This window comes from Moschus berezovskii, chromosome 8, assembly GCF_049115385.1.
Source record: "Moschus berezovskii isolate FMDL1 chromosome 8, NW_MosBer_1.0, whole genome shotgun sequence".
In the NCBI taxonomy this organism is placed as follows: domain Eukaryota; kingdom Metazoa; phylum Chordata; class Mammalia; order Artiodactyla; family Moschidae; genus Moschus; species Moschus berezovskii.
The window spans coordinates 98630213-98648716 of record NC_142467.1 but is presented as its reverse complement, the minus strand read 5'-3'; the positions used below and the strand labels follow the sequence as shown (position 1 = coordinate 98648716).

General features: G+C 50.5%; 2 protein-coding genes across 4 annotated transcripts in view; one reads left to right on the top strand and one right to left on the bottom strand.

The window, feature by feature from the left end:
- The window catches only part of COL5A3 (collagen type V alpha 3 chain), a 47050-nt gene extending 43981 nt beyond the window's left edge, over positions 1–3069 (bottom strand). For 2 of the 3 annotated variants that reach the window (XM_055430077.2, XM_055430078.2), the window contains exon 1: positions 2805–3068. In XM_055430077.2, the coding sequence (XP_055286052.2) occupies positions 2805–2892 (88 nt within the window). In that variant the 5' untranslated portion in view covers positions 2893–3068. Of the gene's footprint in view, positions 1–2804 lie in introns of all 3 variants that reach the window. The other variant, XM_088839025.1, reaches the window with a different exon arrangement.
- Positions 3070–5336: 2267 nt separating this feature from the next.
- Positions 5337–11175, top strand: RDH8 (retinol dehydrogenase 8). The gene is made up of 6 exons (XM_055428780.1): positions 5337–5439; positions 8240–8401; positions 9044–9223; positions 10214–10307; positions 10666–10849; positions 10960–11175. Exons 1-6 carry the CDS (start codon positions 5337–5339, stop codon positions 11173–11175), a joined length of 939 nt encoding a protein of 312 aa, XP_055284755.1.
- Positions 11176–18504: the final 7329 nt, after the last annotated feature.

Below are 18504 nucleotides of genomic sequence, written 5' to 3'. Positions count from 1 at the left end.
GGGCGGCTCGGCTGAGCTCACCATTGGGGAGCCAGGGTGAGGGGCCAGACTTGGGGGAGATCGGGGCTCAAATGTGGGCTTCCCATCTCCACTCCTCCCGGGTCAGAGCCCGTGTTCACCAGACTACAGAGCCCTGTTCCTGCCTCAGCTCTCTCTTGCCCCTCCCTGCCTTCTCCCCACCCCACTCTCTGTATCCAGCCCAGCCCCCCTCCTTCTCTCTTTGCTAACTCATGCTCTAGCCCTCTCTGTCTGCCTCTTGGTACACCCCTGACTCTCACATCTGGTTTTCTCTGCCTGCCTCTCTCTACCTCTGTGTGTGGATTACTCTCCCCATCTTGCTCGCTCTCTATACCCACTCCCCCTCAACTCTGCTGTTTCCATCTTTAATTGCCTGAATTGCCTGTTCTGTGGCTGGGCTGTCATTAAGAGGTATTTGGGTTACAGCCCCCTGGGGTTAAGATCTGGACTCCCAGGCTCTCCTGACCACAAGGGTCACTCCTGGGTGGAATAATCAGCCCAGCTGCCCTCTCTCCAGGCTGGAGCCCCGGGGAGGGCTGAGATCCATGATTCCACCCAGCGTGGCTCTCCCAGGCTCTCCTTTCACCCAGACTCAGAAGAATCTCCCCTCAACCAACTGCTCAATCACATTTTAAAAGTCTTCCCCATCATCTAAACCAAATGTCTCCTACTTCAATCTGTGTTTCTTCTGTCATGGCCTTTCAGAAACTAACTGCCCTTTCTTTTCATAGCTGGCTTGGTGACAAGGAAACACACAAGAGGCATTGAGTTCTGCCTGCAGGGCCAGGAGGTGGGGGTCTGTCAAGCACCCAGCTTGCCTTTCTCCCCACAGACTCTCCCCATTGCTGGCTAGGACCCCAGGGAGATGCTGGGTGGGGTCTAGGATGTGGAGGGAGGCAGGCAAGGATCAGGCTGGGACGTGGCTGGGACCCCTCAGATGTATGCTGCTACTGCTGCTAAGTCACTTCAGTCGTGTCCGACTCTGTGTGACCCCATAGATGGAAGCCCACAAGGCTCTCCCGTCCCTGAGATTCTCCAGGCAAGAACACTGGAGTGGGTTGCCATTTCCTTCTCCATGATGTATAGGGGAGCTTATATATGAATGTGCAAATGTGTATACATGCTATAGTGTATGTGAGTGAGACTGTGCAAACGTGTATGACTATATGGTCCAGGGACTAGCTGAGCGTGTGCCTTGTGGTGTGTCTCTGTCTGTGAGTATTTGGCCTATGATGGAGTGTTTAGGTGCAGTTCTTTGACTTGTTCTGGGGTCCCAGAAGTGAGTCAGCGGTTCTGCAGGTGATTCAGGGAAATCTGTGATTCTTATAGCTCAAACTCGAGCGAGATGCAGGCGTGGGGTTATCTGTGAGACAGCGGCCAAGTCAGCAAGTGGGTGACTGGTTGAGAATATTTACTGCTTTGTGTGGATGCCAGTGGAAGAACGTGTGAGAGTTTGAAAGCGTAGGCGGGTGACAAAAGCTGTGGCCCGTGTGGTGGACGGCTGATGGGGTTGCCTGGGTGTGGGCACCAGGTGTTTAGCATTCTTGGTGTCCCAAGGGCCTTATATTCAGAATGCGGGCCTGAGATCGCACGACTGTGTGGATGTGTGAGCGTAGGAATGGGGCATAGGCTAATTTGGGATTATCCGCGTGAGCAGGGACCTCTCTGAACTGCTGAGGAAGTGAGAACGTTAGAGGGGCCAGGGTGCTCGGGTTGGGGTGGGCTGCGTCTGAATTCACCTTATGGAGGATTACCGGGAGGGCCTGACTTGGGGTATCTTAGACCGGGGAAACCCCCTCAATCACACTTGAAAACCACGACCTTCCCAAAGCCCGGGGCGCCCCCGACCCAGAACCCTGAGGCGTGGCGTCCTGCCAGAACCGCACAGCTGGGCGTGCGTCAGCGCTGACTCATCCGTCCGGCGGCCCCCGGGACCCCCTGGGGGGCCCTGAGAAATTCCTCGGGAAAAACACCCGAGGCTTGCTCAGCTTGGGGGAGCAACTTCCACTCCCCCCACCACCCGGCCCGCACTCCGCCCCTCCCTTCCCTGAGCCCCGCCCCGTCTCGCCCCTCCCCAGGGCCCTCCCGAGGCCCTGTCCATGGTGCTGATCCCGGCTCTAGGGAGCTCGGGGTGGGGGAGGGGGGCAGGGATGGGGGGAAAAGGAGGTGGGAGCGCGCTAACTGGGGTCAAAGGAGGAAGAGGAAGAATAAGGTGAAGGCATTTGGGGAGCCGCCAAGGGAGCTCTGAATCCCAGGTCAACCCTCTCCCCTACAAGTCCCCACCCACCATCCCCCTTAGAATGATCCTCATGGGCAGTTATTTACCTATGTATCCCCCAAGTCACAACCACAGCCCTCATAGCGTCTCCCAGAGACACACAATCACACGCATAACACGCGCGGTTATTCCTAAAATCAGCCCCACACACAGACACACACTCGCAATACAACTCAATCACAGATTCGCCCAGGGATTATCCCATCGCCCGTATCCATACAATCTTCAACTCCCACTCCGAGCACACACATAATTTCACTCTAAATGCCCCCAAGCTCATGGCTGCGCACGCACACATACCTTATAAATTGCATGCATTCCCATGCACACACCACGAAACAGGGTCACGAAACAGTTTGCCCCCCCAAACTGTCACACCCGCAAACCGCCCAGAGTCAAACACTCGCGCCCCACGCAACGTGCACACCCCCATTCCCCACTCCGCGGCGTCTTTGGGAGCCTCGCTGGACCCTGCACTCCAGGTCCTATTTCCCCTCTCCCAGCTCACCGGCCTGCGTCCGGGGCAGAAGCTGCAGAGAGGCCAGGAGCAGGCAGAGGCCGGCCCGCGGCTGGCCCGGGCCCCGGCGACTCCCCATCCCTGCGGGGCCCACACTCAAGGCGGAGGACCAGCCCAGGCGGCTGCGGGGCGCGGCGTCTCCTCGGGCTCGGTGCTGTCCCTCCGCGGCCGACTCCACTCGGGATCCGCAGGAGACTGCCCTAGACCCCGCCCTGGCCTCGCCCTGCGCTCCAGCGCCCGGCCAGGCGGAGCTCAAGGGAAGGGGGGGGTGGCAGCTGACAGCTGGTGTGCGGAATTGGGAAAGTTTGTGCTGAGCGCTGATTGGCCGGCTAAGGGTGGAGCCCTGGGCCGGGAGCTGGGCCCTTTATGCCCCACCCCACAGTAGGGGAGAGTGAAAGAGCCGGCTTAAAACTAAATATTATAAAAAACTAAGATCATGGCACTTGGCCCCATGACTGCAACCATGAAATCAGAAGACAACTGCTTCTTGGCAGGAAAGCAATGACAAACCTAGACGGTGTGGTGAAAAATAGAGACATTACTCTGCGGACAGAAGTCCGTATAGTCAAGGCTGTGGCCTTCCCAGTGGTCACGTACAGTTGTGAGAGTGGACCGCAAGGAAGGCAGAGCGCCAAAGAATTGATGCCTTCGAAATGTGGTGCTGCAGAAGACTCCTGAAACTCCCTTGGACAACAAGGAAATCAAACCCTTCAGTCTTAGGGAAATCAACCCTGAATCCTCGTTGGAAGGACAGTTGCTGAAACTGAAGCTCCGTTATCTGACGTGAACAGCCGGCTCATTGGGAAAGTCCCTGATACTGGGGAAGATTAAGGGCAGAAGGAGAAGAGGGCATCAGAGCATGAGATGTCTGAATGGCATCACCGATGCAATGGACGTGAACTTGGGCAAACTTCAGGAGATGGTGAGGGACAGGGAGGCCTGGTGCTCTGCAGTCCCGGGGGTCGCAAAGAGTTGGACACATCTGGCCTACTGAACAACAGTAGCGCAGGAGGGTCACCCCCACCCAGCCTTGAGTTCCGGGGTCCCAGACTTTTTCTCCAAACCGGCTCTGTCGAAGAGCTTAGTCCCTTTCAAACCTGCAGCCTCCATCTAGGGCCTAGAATTAGAGGGTAGAGCTTTATACCAGATCCTTTGCCTCAGTCAGGCCCCCAAATGGGGTCCCAGCCTGACGCTAAATCCTCACCAACCTGCCTGACCCCACAATAAGGTACCAGCCTCACCCCCTGCCTCCCCTGTGTGTGCTCAGTCACGCCTGATTCTTTGGAGACCTCGTGGACTATAGCCTGCCAGGCTCCTCTGTCCATGGAATTCTCCATTCAAGAATACTGGAGTGGGTTGCCGTTTTCCTTCTCCAAGGGATCTTCCTGACCCAGGGTCAAACCTGGGTCTCCTGCATCACAGGCAGATTCTTTGTTGTCTGAGCCACCAGAGAAGCCCAAACTCTTAATCTTCAAATAAAGCCCCCCAACCTCTATCCTCGGCGCTCTTCTCCCAGACTCAGATCCCAGAGGAATGTCCCAGACAAAACCCCAAATCCTTAGCATTTCCCCATTAAATCAGGGAGTCTGGTCCTACCCTCAAGCAGGGCACTGCCGCAGGGAGGGGTGGACCCCTGCCATTCCTGGGGTGAGGCAGAACGCTCCCTTCACCCCACTGGGAACCCTCCCCCACCCAGTGTGAGGAGGACCCAGGGAGTCAGGTCAGGCGGAGCTGTCTGTGCAATTGAACAAGCGCAGACAGGCAGGATCTGAGAGAGGCTCCGCAGGGAGGAACCCAAGGGGCGTGTCCCGGGCCCTGAACTGCCCCGCCCCCCATGGGGACGAGGGAGAAGCCTCCCTCCCGGCCTCTGACTCTTAGACAAAGAGACTTTGTGTCCCTGGAGAGGAGGGGGGTGGGGACCCATCTGGCGTGAGGGGGAGGGGGGCCCTGAGTGGGAGGAGGAGAGGGAATCTCCTGAAGTCACTTCTCCTCCCTCTTCAGGGACACCGGAGACTAGCTGAAGACCCGCAAAGTTCCGGCCCTGCCCTGTGTTGTTGGGAAGTTCTTCCTATAGTCTAACCCCATCTTCTGCCATTTCTATGCCCTGTCTCTCTTTGAAAGGACCCTTCTGGGACCACACTTTCTCCACCAGAGATTTTTTGCCGAGGGTAGAAACAGCAAGAGAACACCCCTGCTCATTTCCCAAGCACACCAACCCCCCCCCCCAGCCCTGAATAACATCATCACAACAAAAGCCCCCAGTTATGAGTGTATCGGGGAGGAGAGGAAATATTTGACAGATAAAAAGAAAGGACTATATTGAAGTTAAGGGATTCTCCCCCCGCCACCCTCCCGCCCCGTGGCTGCCTGTGCAAGGTCAGTTCATAATCGAGGGATCCCAGGGTCCCTTCATGCTGCTGGGGATCAGGTGGAGGGTGCTTAGGAGAGAGCAGATGAGCGGATGACAGGTGGTGGGAGTCAGCTACTGGCCAGTGGAGGTCACCTGTCCAGGGAGGAATCAACATGGCCGATGCACCCCGGACTGTACTCATCTCAGGATGCTCCTCTGGGATTGGCTTGGAGCTGGCAGTGCAGCTGGCTCATGACCCCAGGCAGCGCTACCAGGGTAAGGGGCCTGGGGGTGGGGAGGACAGACCGGGAAAGACAGGAGTGGGCATGGTTTCCCAGGACCCCTCAGCTTTCCGCGAATCCACTAGTCCATGCCTTGAACTGCCTTGGTGAACTTGGGGAGAACCCAGAACACTGAGGGGCCCCCTTCCCACCTCTGCTTGTGAATCATACCCCATCTAAAGAAAGTTTCTGATGCACCTATTGGGTCTAAGGTTTTAGGTGTGGAAATACAGCTGCGGAAAAAAAATAGACAAAAATCTCTGCTGTGGGCAGTGATGTAATGGGGGAGGAGAGGGAAGACAAATACTAAACAGATATTTTAATTGTATGATATGGCTAGTGCTGATGAGTGGTCGGAAGCAAAATAAAGGAAGCGGGGCACGTGTGTGTGACATTTTTAGAAGGGCTGGCTGGGGAGGACTTTTCTGAGGTTTCACTTAGGCATTCCCCGAAGATTCCCCTCCCCCACCCCTCCCCAGATTACTATTCAGTGATAAGCCTCTTAAGTGACCCTGACCTTGAGGGTTTGGGGGGAAGGGGGCTGTAGGTCTAAAGACTTGGCCTCCTGCCGCTCTGGAGTCAATGACCCCAATCTTCACCCCACCCAGAACCTCTGATCCAGAGCGCACTAGAGTCAAAGCAGCAAAGGGCCATTACTTAATAGGAGGATGCAAGGGTGAGGGCATTGCCCCACTTGGCAAGGCTGCTTCTCCCAGGGCTCTGCTCTCTGTCTTAGAGACATGCACAACTTTGGCAAAACCCGTTCAGAGGAGCCTGGCGGGCTACAGTCCATGGGGTCACAGAGAGTTGGATTTGACTTAGCAATTAAACAACGAGGATAAATTAGGCAAGAAACTTGATTTTATTGAGACTTGGTGAGTTAATGGGGATAATAACATTATCTATGTGTTCTGATTACTACTGTTAAAAACAGAGCACCCCAAAATGTATGGCATACCACAGGTGTGATCATCTTTCTTGAGAGTTGTACAATATGAATTTGGAAGAGCTCAGCTGGGCAGTTCAGGCTCAAGGTCAAAGGCTACAACGAGAACAGAGGAGACTGGAACATGTCAGGGTTGGGCAGACATCTCTCTCTCTTCCGGCCATCTCGGGGCTGCTTCATGTGGTCTTTCTGTCTGGGCTGGCTTGGGCTTCCTCCCAGCATGGTGGCCTCAGGACAGGGCTGCTATAGGGTGGCTAAAGGCTTCAAGAGTAAGTGTTCCAGCAAGCAAGGCAGAAACTGCAACATCTTTTCCATCCTAATCTCAGAAACCACACAGTGTTACCTTTACCACAGTCTATTGATTCCCAGCTAGTCACAGGATTCAAGAATCAGATTTCATGTACTGCTGGGTGAGAAGCTACATTTTAGAAGAGCCTAAACAATAAAGGATGTTGTGGCCATCTTTGGAAAATAAGTCAGTGACCTAATCATAGGATTCCTGTGAGGATTAGAGTTAGCACTTATTTTAAAATGTTTAGCATAGTATATGGCACATAGTCAACTGCCCTGGTGGCTCAGGCGGTAAAGCGTCTGCCTACAATGCGGGAGACCCGGGTTCAATCCCTGGGTTGGGAAGATCTCCTGGAGAAGGAAATGGCAACCCACTCCAGTACCCTTGCCTGGAAAATCTGATGGATGGAGAAGCCTGGTAGCCTACAGTCCATGGGGCCACAAAGAGTTGGACACGACTGAGCTACTTCACTTTCACTTTCATGGCTCATGGTAGGTGTTCAATAAATTGCAATCTATGCTGATGATGTAAATGTGGCTATTCACACTTACATGTGCATATTTGCACATATGTTGACTTTATTCTTTTATTGGAGGATAAGGTGGCTCTAGTGATAAAGAACCCACCTGCCAATGCAGGAGACATGAGAGACACAGGTTCAATCCCTGGGTCAGAAAGATTCCCTGGAGAAGGAAATGGTAACCCACTCCAGTATTCTTGCCTGGAGAATCCCATGGACAGAGGAGCCTGGTGGGCTACAGTCCATGGGGTCACAAAGAGTTGGACATGAAGCGACTTAGCACAGCACAGTGGCTTTACAACGTTGTGTTGGTTTCTGCCATACAATGCAAATCAGCCACAGTTATATTATATAGCCTCCTTCCCCACTCCCGTTCCTCTAGGTCATCACAGAATGGAGGCTGGGCTCCCTGTGCTCTACAGCAGCTTCCCACTAGCTATCTATTTTACACATGGCAGTGTCTAGATGTCACTGCTATGTTCTCAATTCTTCTACCCTCTCCTTCCCCCACTGTGTCCACCTCTACATCCATGTCCCCATTCCTTCCCTGCAAATAAGTTTCCCAGTACTATTTTTCTAGATTCCATATATATGCGTTAATATACAACATTTGTTTTTGTCTTTCTGACTCACTTCACTCCGTATAACAGGCATATGTTGACTTTAGATGTGCAGGCATTTCTTTCCTCAAACCAATCTGTTCTATGTTTATTTTATTGTCTTACCTACTGGTTTTGAATTCCATGAAGGCATGCACTTTATCTTATTTCATGTGATAGCCTCTGCAACTCCAATAGGGCATAGGGTAGAATGGATGCTCAGTAAATGTCTGCTAGATGAATGGATGGATGGATGGAGGTACATATAAATGTCTGTATATACGTACGCATTTGTGATTGTATGGTGAATGTAGATGTATAAACCTGTGGGTCTCCATTCCTCTGTGACATTTCTCATGCAGTATCACAGGAACATGGAAGTTCACTCATAGGGTAAAGGAACCCAGTGCCTACTCCAACTCTGCTCTCTGTCCCCAGTGGTGGCCACCATGAGGGACCTGGGAAAGAAGGGGACACTGGAGGCAGCTGCTGGGGAGGCTCTGGGTCAGACCCTCACCGTGGCCCAGCTGGACGTGTGCAGTGATGAGTCAGTGGCCCAGTGTCTCAGCTGCATCCAGGGAGGGGAAGTGGACGTGCTGGGTGAGTCTGAGCATCCCCTGGGGTCACTTGCCTCCTCCTTGGCCTAAGCAGAGATCCTCAATCACAGCAAGCCCTCTCCAGGGTCTGGGAACCAACCCTCTTATTTCACCAGTAACCTCTGACACTGTACGGAAGGGGTAGACCAATTGGCTAAGACCCCAGGATACCATTCAGTTTATTAAAGACACACAAAAAAATTGAGACCTGGGAATAGGGTGGATTTTTTGAATGGAACTTCTCACATATGAAGAAAACCATACGTGGTTGGGAAATTAATTTGATGAGTCATTGAGGGAAAGGAGCATGATGAAGAAGCAACTCATGGTCCCTAAATGGTCCTCTAAGGAGGGTGGATGTGGCTGTTTTGATGCAATTTGGGGTCAGAGCTGAATTGCTCATGCATTGAAGGGGAGGCTGTTCCCAGCAGTCCTCTTCCCCACCCAGGGTTAAGAGTCCTCTATAACAAACGCTAAACTATATTTAAAGATTTTCAAGGCTCCACATTTGTCCACCCTAGATACCCTGGATTAACCCCAAACTTGGAGTGGGGGAGGGGTGGGACGATTAAGCGAGCGTCCCTGGGAGAGTGACCCTAGAAGGGTTAGGGGACTTCAAAATAACCCTCACCTCTATCCCCCTTAGTGAATAATGCTGGAGTGGGCCTGGTGGGGCCCTTGGAAGGGCTCAGCCTAGCTGCCATGCAGAACGTCTTTGATACCAACTTTTTTGGGGCTGTCCGTCTGGTCAAAGCTGTGCTTCCCGGCATGAAGAGGAGGCGACAGGGCCACATCGTGGTGGTCAGCAGCGTCATGGGGCTGCAGGGTGAGTCCTGAGGATCCAATGCTGGGAATCCTCCCAATGTCTGACCCTCCCCCAGCTGGAAGGATGGCAACTAGGTTTTAACTCATACTCCCTAAATAGGCCTGCATTGAGAAGAATACTGAACTTCAGGAGGAAAAAGTTCTGGGATAGATTAATTATGTCTACCATGGTACAGGAGTAGACAGGGCTGGTATACATGCTGCCAATGGCCATCCACATCCATTATCAATCCCACTTCTGGAGACCTCCAAAAATCTCTTCCAACCATCCCACAAAACTCAAAGAAACCATCAGCACTCCTCCTGAGACTCCTTCTTGCCAGATGCCACCAGACCCCAGAGATGTCTAGATCTGGGACTCTGAGGTTCTGCAGGAAAGAGAGTGGTGATTGACTAGAGATGTCTGCTATAGGCCTACTATGGAGGCCACCTACTTGCCATCCTTGTGCCTGGCTCCTTCCTCCTCGAACCTCTCTCAACTTCCTTCCTCTCCCTGGAAATGTCCTTGTGTCTGCCCCTCTCTCCAGCAGCCCCCTAAGGAATCCACCCTACTTGTGACCCTGACATGGAAAATCTGCATTTACCCAGCTCTCTGGTCCCTCTTCCAGCTACACTCCCTGACTTTGGGGGGACACATTCACTGTTCAATAAAGGGGCCAATAAAGACCCCGGTGAGTGGGGCTTGTCCTTGGGGGCCCCAGGAATCCCATGACCAAGCGGCCCAAGCATTTAGAGGATGAAGGGAAATAGGAGAGTTCCTTGGGCTAAGGATGGATGGAACACTGCAAGGAAGAGGTGGGACCTGCCACCCCAACTTCATCCTGACCCCACATGGTCCCATAACACACTACCATACACCCATCACATTGGCCCCAGATAGCCTCTGATCCCTAAATCCTCTTTGCTCTGTCCCCCAAGACCCCATTCCTCTGGACCCCCCAAGCCCACCACCCAGACCCCAAAGGGGCCCGCCTTCCTGCCACCCTCTCAGGTGTCGTGTTCAACGAAGTCTACGCGGCCTCCAAGTTCGCCGTGGAGGGCTTCTTCGAAAGTCTGGCTGTCCAGCTGCTACAGTTCAACATCTTGTGAGGCGGGCATTTGGACAGTGATGGGGGGATGGAGACAGTGGCAGGACAGTCAAGAAGAGAGGAGTAGCAGAGGAGACGGGTGGGAGCAAGGAGGCATGAAATAACAATGGGAGACACGGGGAAGTGAGGAGAAAAGAGGGACGGTATTGGAGACTTTCCTGGCAGGCCAGTGGTTAAGACTTCACTTCTAATGCAAGAGGCATGGGCTCAATCCCTGGTCAGGGAACTAAGATCCTACAGGCCACACAGCCACACACACACACAAAATAAAAACAGAGAGAGAGACGGTATTAGACAAAATGGGGTATCTGGCATTTGGGGGGCACCAGACTCTCTCCCCTCCCCCTTTTCTCAGCATCTCCCTGGTGGAGCCAGGCCCGGTTGTCACAGAATTTGAGGGCAAGCTCCTAGAGCAGGTTTCCACAGCCGAGTTCCCAGGCACCGACCCTGACACCCTGAGCTACTTTCGAGATCTGTACCTCCCAGCCTCCAGGGAGCTCTTTCACAACGTGGGACAGAGCCCACAGGATGTAGCCAAGGTGAGGTGGGGCCCAGAGCTCCAAGACATGGCTCAGGTATGTGAGGGGGCCCCTCCCTACAGAAACTCTGCCCCTCCTTGGGTCCCAGAGCTCAGGGCTCCACCCCACAGGTCATCGTCAAGATCATCAGCTCAGCCAGACCACCCTTGCGCCGACAGACCAACACCCGCTACACTCCACTGACCGCACTCAAGGCCATGGACCCCTCCGGCAGCCTGTATGTGCGAACCTCCCACCGCCTGCTCTTCCGCTGGCCACGCCTCCTCAACCTTGGCCTTCGGTGCCTGGCCTGCAGCTGCTTCCGCACCCCAGTGTGGCCCCGATGAACAGAGCCTCACCCAACCCTCCTCACCCCTCAACAACCAAGCCTCTCAAGTTCACACCCCTCTCTGAATGTACGGCCCATCTTCACTCACTCACTCATCCATTCAACAAACTCTGCCTGACACATTTTTGTGTCCGGGCATTGCTGGAACCCCAAAGAGCATTCAGCCTCCAGGCACAGACCTCTCTGTGGTCAAGGCTAGGAGCAGAGAGAGCGGACCCTGGGATCCTGGCATCCTGGCCTGAGGAGCCCAGATCAGAGAGCTGGAGTTGTGTCCGGGAAGGCAAGGAAGGCTTCCTGGAGAACGCGGCATTGTCCCTGGACCTTGAAGGATGAAACAGGCTGTCTCAGTCAACCTCTGGACTTCATTATTTCCAGTCTGGGGATTTAGGAATGATCCAAACATCCTCATCCCTCCTCCCCTCCTACAGACACACTCAAAGCTGGTTTGACTAAGGGGTTTCCAGACTTCCTGGTCACATACTCCATCAGGAGGGCTTCCCAGGTGGCGCTAGTGGTAAAGAACCTGCCTGCCAATGTAGGAGATGTAAAAGATGCAGGTTCGATTCCTAGGTTGGGAAGATCCGCTGGAGGAGGACATGGCAACCCACTCCAATATTCTTGCCTGGAGAATCCCCATGGACAGAGGAGCCTGGCGAGCTACAGTCCATAGGGTCACAAAGAGTTGGACATGAATGAAGCAACTTAGCACGCACACATTCCATCAGTAAAATGTGTTTGCAGACACACCAGCAATGTATGTATATTTTTTCATAAAATATATATTTGCAACTAATAGTAACCTCTGTAAGTAGTAAAGCTCAATTTCTTATGTATAAATAAAAACATTAAGAAGAAATAGGGCCTTTCTCACACCTATTAGCATGACTACATTTTTTTTTAATGCCCAGAAAATAGCAAGTGTTTGCAATAATGTAAAGAAATTGGAACCCTGTGCGAATCCACCTGCAATGCAGAAGACACAGGAGACTCAGGTTTAATCCCAGGGTCGGGAAGACCCCCCTGGAGAAGGAAATGGCCACTCCAGTATTCCTGCTTGGAAAATCCCATAGACAGAAGAGCCTGGCAAGCCACAGTACACGGGGTCACAAAGAGTCGGACATGGCTGAGCACTTGGCACGTTAGGCATTAGGCAGGCACTGTTGGTAAGAATGTAAAATGGTGCAGCTGCTACAGAAAGTGGTATGGCAGTTCCTCAAACAATGAACTGAAACTATCATATGACTCAGCAGTTCCATTCCTGGGTATTACCCAAAAGAGCTGAAGACATATGGTACACCCGTGTTCAGAACAGCATTGTTCACAATGGGTAAAAGGTGGAACCAACCCAAATGTCCATCAACAGATGACTGGATAAACAAAATGTGATCCATCCATACAATGGAATATTTATTCAGCGTTAAAAAGGATGGAAATTCTGACACATGCTAAAACATGGATGAAACTTGACATTATGCTGAGCGAAAGAAGCCAGACACAAAAGGGTAAATACTGTATGATTCCACTTATATGAGGTCCCTAGAGGAGTCAGATTCAAAGTGACAAAGTAGAATGGTGGGTGCCAGGGGCTGGGAAAGGGGGAATGGAGAGTTAGTGGTTAATGGCGATAGAGTTCCAATTCTGTGAGATGAAGAAAGAGTGCTTGGAGATGGACAGTGGTGACAGTTACACAACAATGTGAATGTACTTATCACTAATGAACTGTAGGGGCTTCGCTGGTGGCTCAGTGGTAAAGAATCCACCTGCCAGTGTAGAAGACATGGGTTCAATCCCTGATCAGGGAAGATCCTCCACAGTGCAGAGCAACTGAGCCTGTGTGCCACAACTGTTGAGCCTGTGCTCTAGAGCCTGGGAGTCACCATTATTGAAGCCCGAGAGCCCGAGACCATGCTTTACAACAAGAGAAGCCACTGCAACGAGAAGCCCAAGTACCACAGCTAGAGAGAACTAGAGAGTACTCCTTGCTCACTGCGCTAGATAAAGGCCGCACACAGCAATGAAGATGCAGCACAGCCAAAAATAAATGAGTAAATTCTTTTAAAAATCTAGTCAACTATACACTTAAAAATAGTGAAGAGGGACTTCCCTGGTGGTTCAATGGTTAAGACCCCATGCTCTCCATGCAGGGGGTGCAGGTTTGATCCCTGGTCAGGGAACTCAGATCCTGCATGCCTCGGCAAAAAAAAAAAAAAAAGTGAAGATGACACATTTTGTATCGTATATACTTTGCCACAATTTAAAATTTTTTAAACCAATAAGGATTCCATCTGAACCCTGACACAAGTGTCCCCCACAAGTTGGCCCTCCTCTTGAGAATTCGGAAGCAAACGGACTCTGGGTGTAAATGCTGACTTTGCCTCTCTTTCAGTGGGTGCCCCTGGGCAGGTGACTCCCCTAGCGTCATCTACCAAGCAAGACTAGCAATAAAGTGCTGAAAACAAAGTCCTCTGGACTGTTTCATTTCACTTGGAATACTTGTTGTGGTTTTGGGTTCAATAACCACCTTGGAATGCCAAGCTCCAGGCAAAGTTTTTTAATTAAAGTTTGCTCGGCAGCCTTATGAGATGGAGTCACTCAGAACATCCCCAGTTTCAAGAGACCGGGGGTGGGAGGGATGGAGAGAGGCAGGAATCTAGTCTGGGGCCATCCAACTCGGTCTATGCTGGTCTTTAGAACCTCTTCCAATAAAAGGGAAACTGAAAAGGAAAATCCCGGACCCTCAGAAGAGATCTTTTTGAGTCAGTGCAGGGGCTACTCAATATTTTTTCAAATCAGTTCCTCCTTTCTGTTCCCTCTGTACTGGATTTTTGAAGCAATGTTGGAATACCTGCAAAAGAATATCTGAAAGTACATAACGGTGATGGTTGCACAAGCTTATGAATCCACCCAGACCCACAGAATTGTGCACTTAAACAGGGCAATGTTTATGGCATATAAATGATATCTCAATTAAAAAAAATTTTTTTGGAGTCTATCTGCAGAGGACAAGGGTTGATCCCTGGTCAGGGAACTAAGACCCCCATCATGCTGCACATGAACCCACATGCATGTAGTGGGTTCCCTGCTGGCTCAGATGGTAAAGAATCTCCCTGCAATGCAGGAGACCTGGGTTCCACCCCTGGGTTGGGAAGATTCCCCTGGAGAAGGGAATGGCTACCCACTCCAGCATTCTTGCCTGGAGGATCCCATGGATAAAGGAGCCTGACAGGCTACAGCCCATAACATTGCAAAGAGTTGGACATGACTGGACAACTAACGCTTCCATTTTCATCCCCGTAATTTCATTTCATGTGACCTGAATACTGATTTTTTTAATTAATTTTTATCAGAATATAGTATTCACCTGTGATGTAGGAGATGCAGGTTCGATTTCTAGGTCTGGAAGATCCCCTGGAGAAAGAAACAGCAACCCACTCCAGTATTCTTGCCTGGGAAATCCCGTGGACAGAGGAGCCTGGCAGGCTACAGTCAAAGGGATCACAAAAGAGTCAGATACAAATTAGCAACTAAACAACAGCACAGTTGGTTTACAATGTTGTGTTAGTTTTTGCTGTAATCGGAGTGAATCAGTTAAACATATACATGGTCTTTTTTATTTTTAAATCTTTTCCCCATTCTTTTTTAGATTCTATTTCCATATAAGGTTAGTATGGGCTTCCTGCGGCACAGTGGTGAAGAATCCACCTGCCAAAGCAAGAGACCCAGGTTAGATCCCTGAGTTGGAATGATCCCCTGGAGATGGAAATGGCAGCCCACTCCAGTATTCTTGCCTGAAAAATTCCAAGGACAGAGAAGCCTGGTGGGCTACAGTCCACGGGGTCACAAAAAGTTGGACACAGCTGAGCAACTAAGCACATAGGTCATTACGTGGCATTGAGTAGAGTTTCCTATGTCAATTTTTAAATTAAATTAAATTTTAAAAATAATAGGTGAGGGACTTCCCTAGTGGTCCAGTGGTTGAGAATCCTTCTTCCAATGCAGGGAACTCGGGTTTGATCCCTGGTCAGGGAACTAGATCCCTCATGCCACAGCTAAAAGGTCCCATGTGCCACAACTAAGCCAGGTGAAGTCAAATAAAATAAATAGATAAATAAACATTGGGCTTCCCAGATGGCGCTAGTGGTAAAGAACACATTTGCCAATGCAGAAGACATAAGAGACGTGGGTTTGATCCCTGGGTCGGGAAGATCCCCTGGAGGAGGGCATGGCAACCCACTCCAGTATTCTTCCCATGGACAGAGGAGCCTGGCAGGATACAGTCCATAGGGTCTCACAGAGTCAGATACGACTGAAGTGAATTAGCATGCACAGACAAATAAACATTTAAAATAAAATAAAAAAGAGTAGATGAAATACACCTGTGCAAAAGATCGTTAACCAGGAGGCTCACCCAAGGATTAGATCAACCAATTTCCTTCACCTCCGGCTTCCAGTTGCGTTGGGTTCTGCCAGTGGGCGGCACCAGCAGGAGGTCAGGGGGTGGGAAGGGAAAGAGCAGGGTGTGTGTCCCTTCCACGCAGAGTCCCTGTGGATTCCAAGCATCTGTCCATCTCAGGCCCTGACTCCAGTTCCTGAGGACCACTCCCTCCTTTTGCCCCTTTCAGCTAAAGATAGTGGTGGGACCCCATGGTTGGCAGCAGGAAGGCACTGCGTTATCCTCCATTAGGCTCCCGACCCCTGGCCCTTCCTTTAACCATTGTGCCTGTCCCCATCATTCCCCAAATTACCCATTGTGAGTGTGCTGTCTCCTTCCATCTGGGACGCTGACTGATGTAACAATGCATGCACTTGAGAAGGCAGAGGAGCAGAGTGCATACACAGTAGCCTACCGTCAGACTCTACCATTAGAGCGTTATTGACATTGGCTGCCTGCCTCACCCCAAAGGTCTCCTCTGTCCTGAATTGTATGATTTTCCAATATTTCCTTGCTTTAAAAAAGAAAAAAGAACTCTGATTTTTTTTTTTTTTAGGACTTCCATAGCGGTACAGTGATTAAGGATCCACCTTCCAATTCAAGGGACCAATTCGATCCCTGGTTGGGGAATTAAGATCCCACATGGCTTGGAGCAACCTGCAGCTACTGAGCCTGGGCAGTCTGGAGTCCATGAGCCACAACTCAAGAGAAGCCTACCTGCTGCCACTGAGACTCAACACAGCCTAATTAGTTAATGTAGAAACCTCCTTTATGTTTTGTGATAACCTCTATGCGAAAAGTATCAGGAAAAGAATGGATATATGTATATCTATAACTGAATCACTTTGCTGTACATCAGGTACTAACATCATATTGTAAAGCAACTATACCCCAACACAAAATAAAATCTGTATTTATAAAATGTTTTTAAAACTCCCTTAAGTAAATTATTTTAAAAGACACAATTACCTCCTTACCAAGAAGGAAGAGCCACCATACCCAGGATGAGTGAAGCCGAACTTGATTTTTATTTGCAGGTGGGGCGGACAGTATTCCAAACGCCGTTCATATAGATTCTTTTTTTTTTTTTTTTTTGGCTGCTGTATGTCTTCATTGCAGCTCACAGGCTTTCTCTAGTTGCAGTGAGCGGGGGTTACTCTTCATTCTGGTGCACAAGCATCTTGTTGCAGAGCATGGGCTCTAGGCACATGGCTTCAGTAGTCATGGAGCACGGGCTTAGCTGCCCTGCAGCATGTGGGATCTTCCCAGACCTGTGTAGCCTGCATTGGTAGGCAGACCCCTAACCACTGGACCACCAGGGAAGTCTCCGTATAGACTCTTGGCACAAGAACACACCAGACCTTCTCTCCCAGCTTCCCTTGCAGCTTGAGGGTGAGCATGTGACCCTGATCCCACTCTGTGGATGCACAGGATTTAGAATGGAGAGCTGCCCACCCAGAGGAATGATCAGGAAGAGGAGGGGACAGAAGGGATGCAAGCGTGGCATCACCAGTGTTGGCAACAAAAGCCAGAGCTGCCGGCTGGTCCCAGGGGGTGATTTAAACTGTGGTTTTAGCTGCTGTCCTGCCCTCACTTTGTCCTTTTCCATCTTCCAAGGCTGGTGATCCCATGAGCCCCCAGTATCCACCCAAGAAATTCCTCTGCAGCTTAAATCACCCTGAGTCAGTTTCTGTTGCGAATCAGGAAGAATCATCATCAATCCAGATAGCAACTCTACAAACAAATACAGAGCCTCCCTGGTGACTCAGTGGTAAAGAATTCGCCTGCCAATGCAGGAGACATGAGTTCAATCCCTGGTCTGGGAAGATCCCACATGCCACAGAGCAACTACGCCCATGCATCACAACTACTGAGCCTGTGCTCTAGAGCCCAGGAGCCACAACTACTGAACCCACCTGCCACAACTACCGAAGCCCTCTTGCCCTAGAGCCTGCAACAAGAGAAGCCACCGCAATGAGAAGCCCAAGCATGGCAACTAGAGTGTAGCACCTGGCTTTCTGCAACTAGAAAAAGCCCACCATCAGCAAAGAAAACCCAGTCAAAAATAAATAAAATAAATGCATTTACAAAACAATTGTAGTGGGAAGAGAAAGGTTGCTTTTAAATTCTAGGTGGATGCTACCACTGACCAGCAGAGACTGACCAAAGCTCAGAAGGTGGTAATAACCAGCCTACCTTTGACCCTTGATTTCTACACTCACACCCCATCCTCCCATCCCATCTTCCCATCTTAGCAAAAATAAGACCATCCTAACTGCTCAAGCCAAAAATCTTGGCATTATCTCTACTTTCTTTCACACCTCATAGATGATCTCTCAGGAGATCCTGTTCACCTGACCTGCAAAATATACTCAGAACCAAGTACTTCAAAACACCTTCTTGGCCTCCAGCCTAGTCCAACCACCAAGATTTCTCATCTATAATATTGCCCCAGCCTCCTCCCCTTCTGCATTTTCCTCCCTACAATATATTCTCCAGAAAACAGCCCAGAGAATCCTTAAAAATATCTTTCAAATAGTTAAAACATTCAGTGCTTTTCAACATCAAAAAGTACAAAAGAACATACACAGAAATAAAAATTAAAAATACATATTAAGAAACATTTTTAAGCCATTCTCTTACACTCCTAGTTACTCAACTATCCAGTTTCTGATTCCCCACCCCTGCCTGTTATAACTATCATGAATTATTTATCCAGATTTTCCTTCTGAATATACAAGGGGAAAAAACACCTGATGAATGGATAAATGAACTGTAGTATATACACACAAAGGAATAGTATTCAGCCTTAAAAAGGAAGGAACTTCTCTGGTGGTCCAATAGTTAGGAATCTGCCTTTTAATGCAGGGTACACGGGTTCGAGCCCATGTCGGG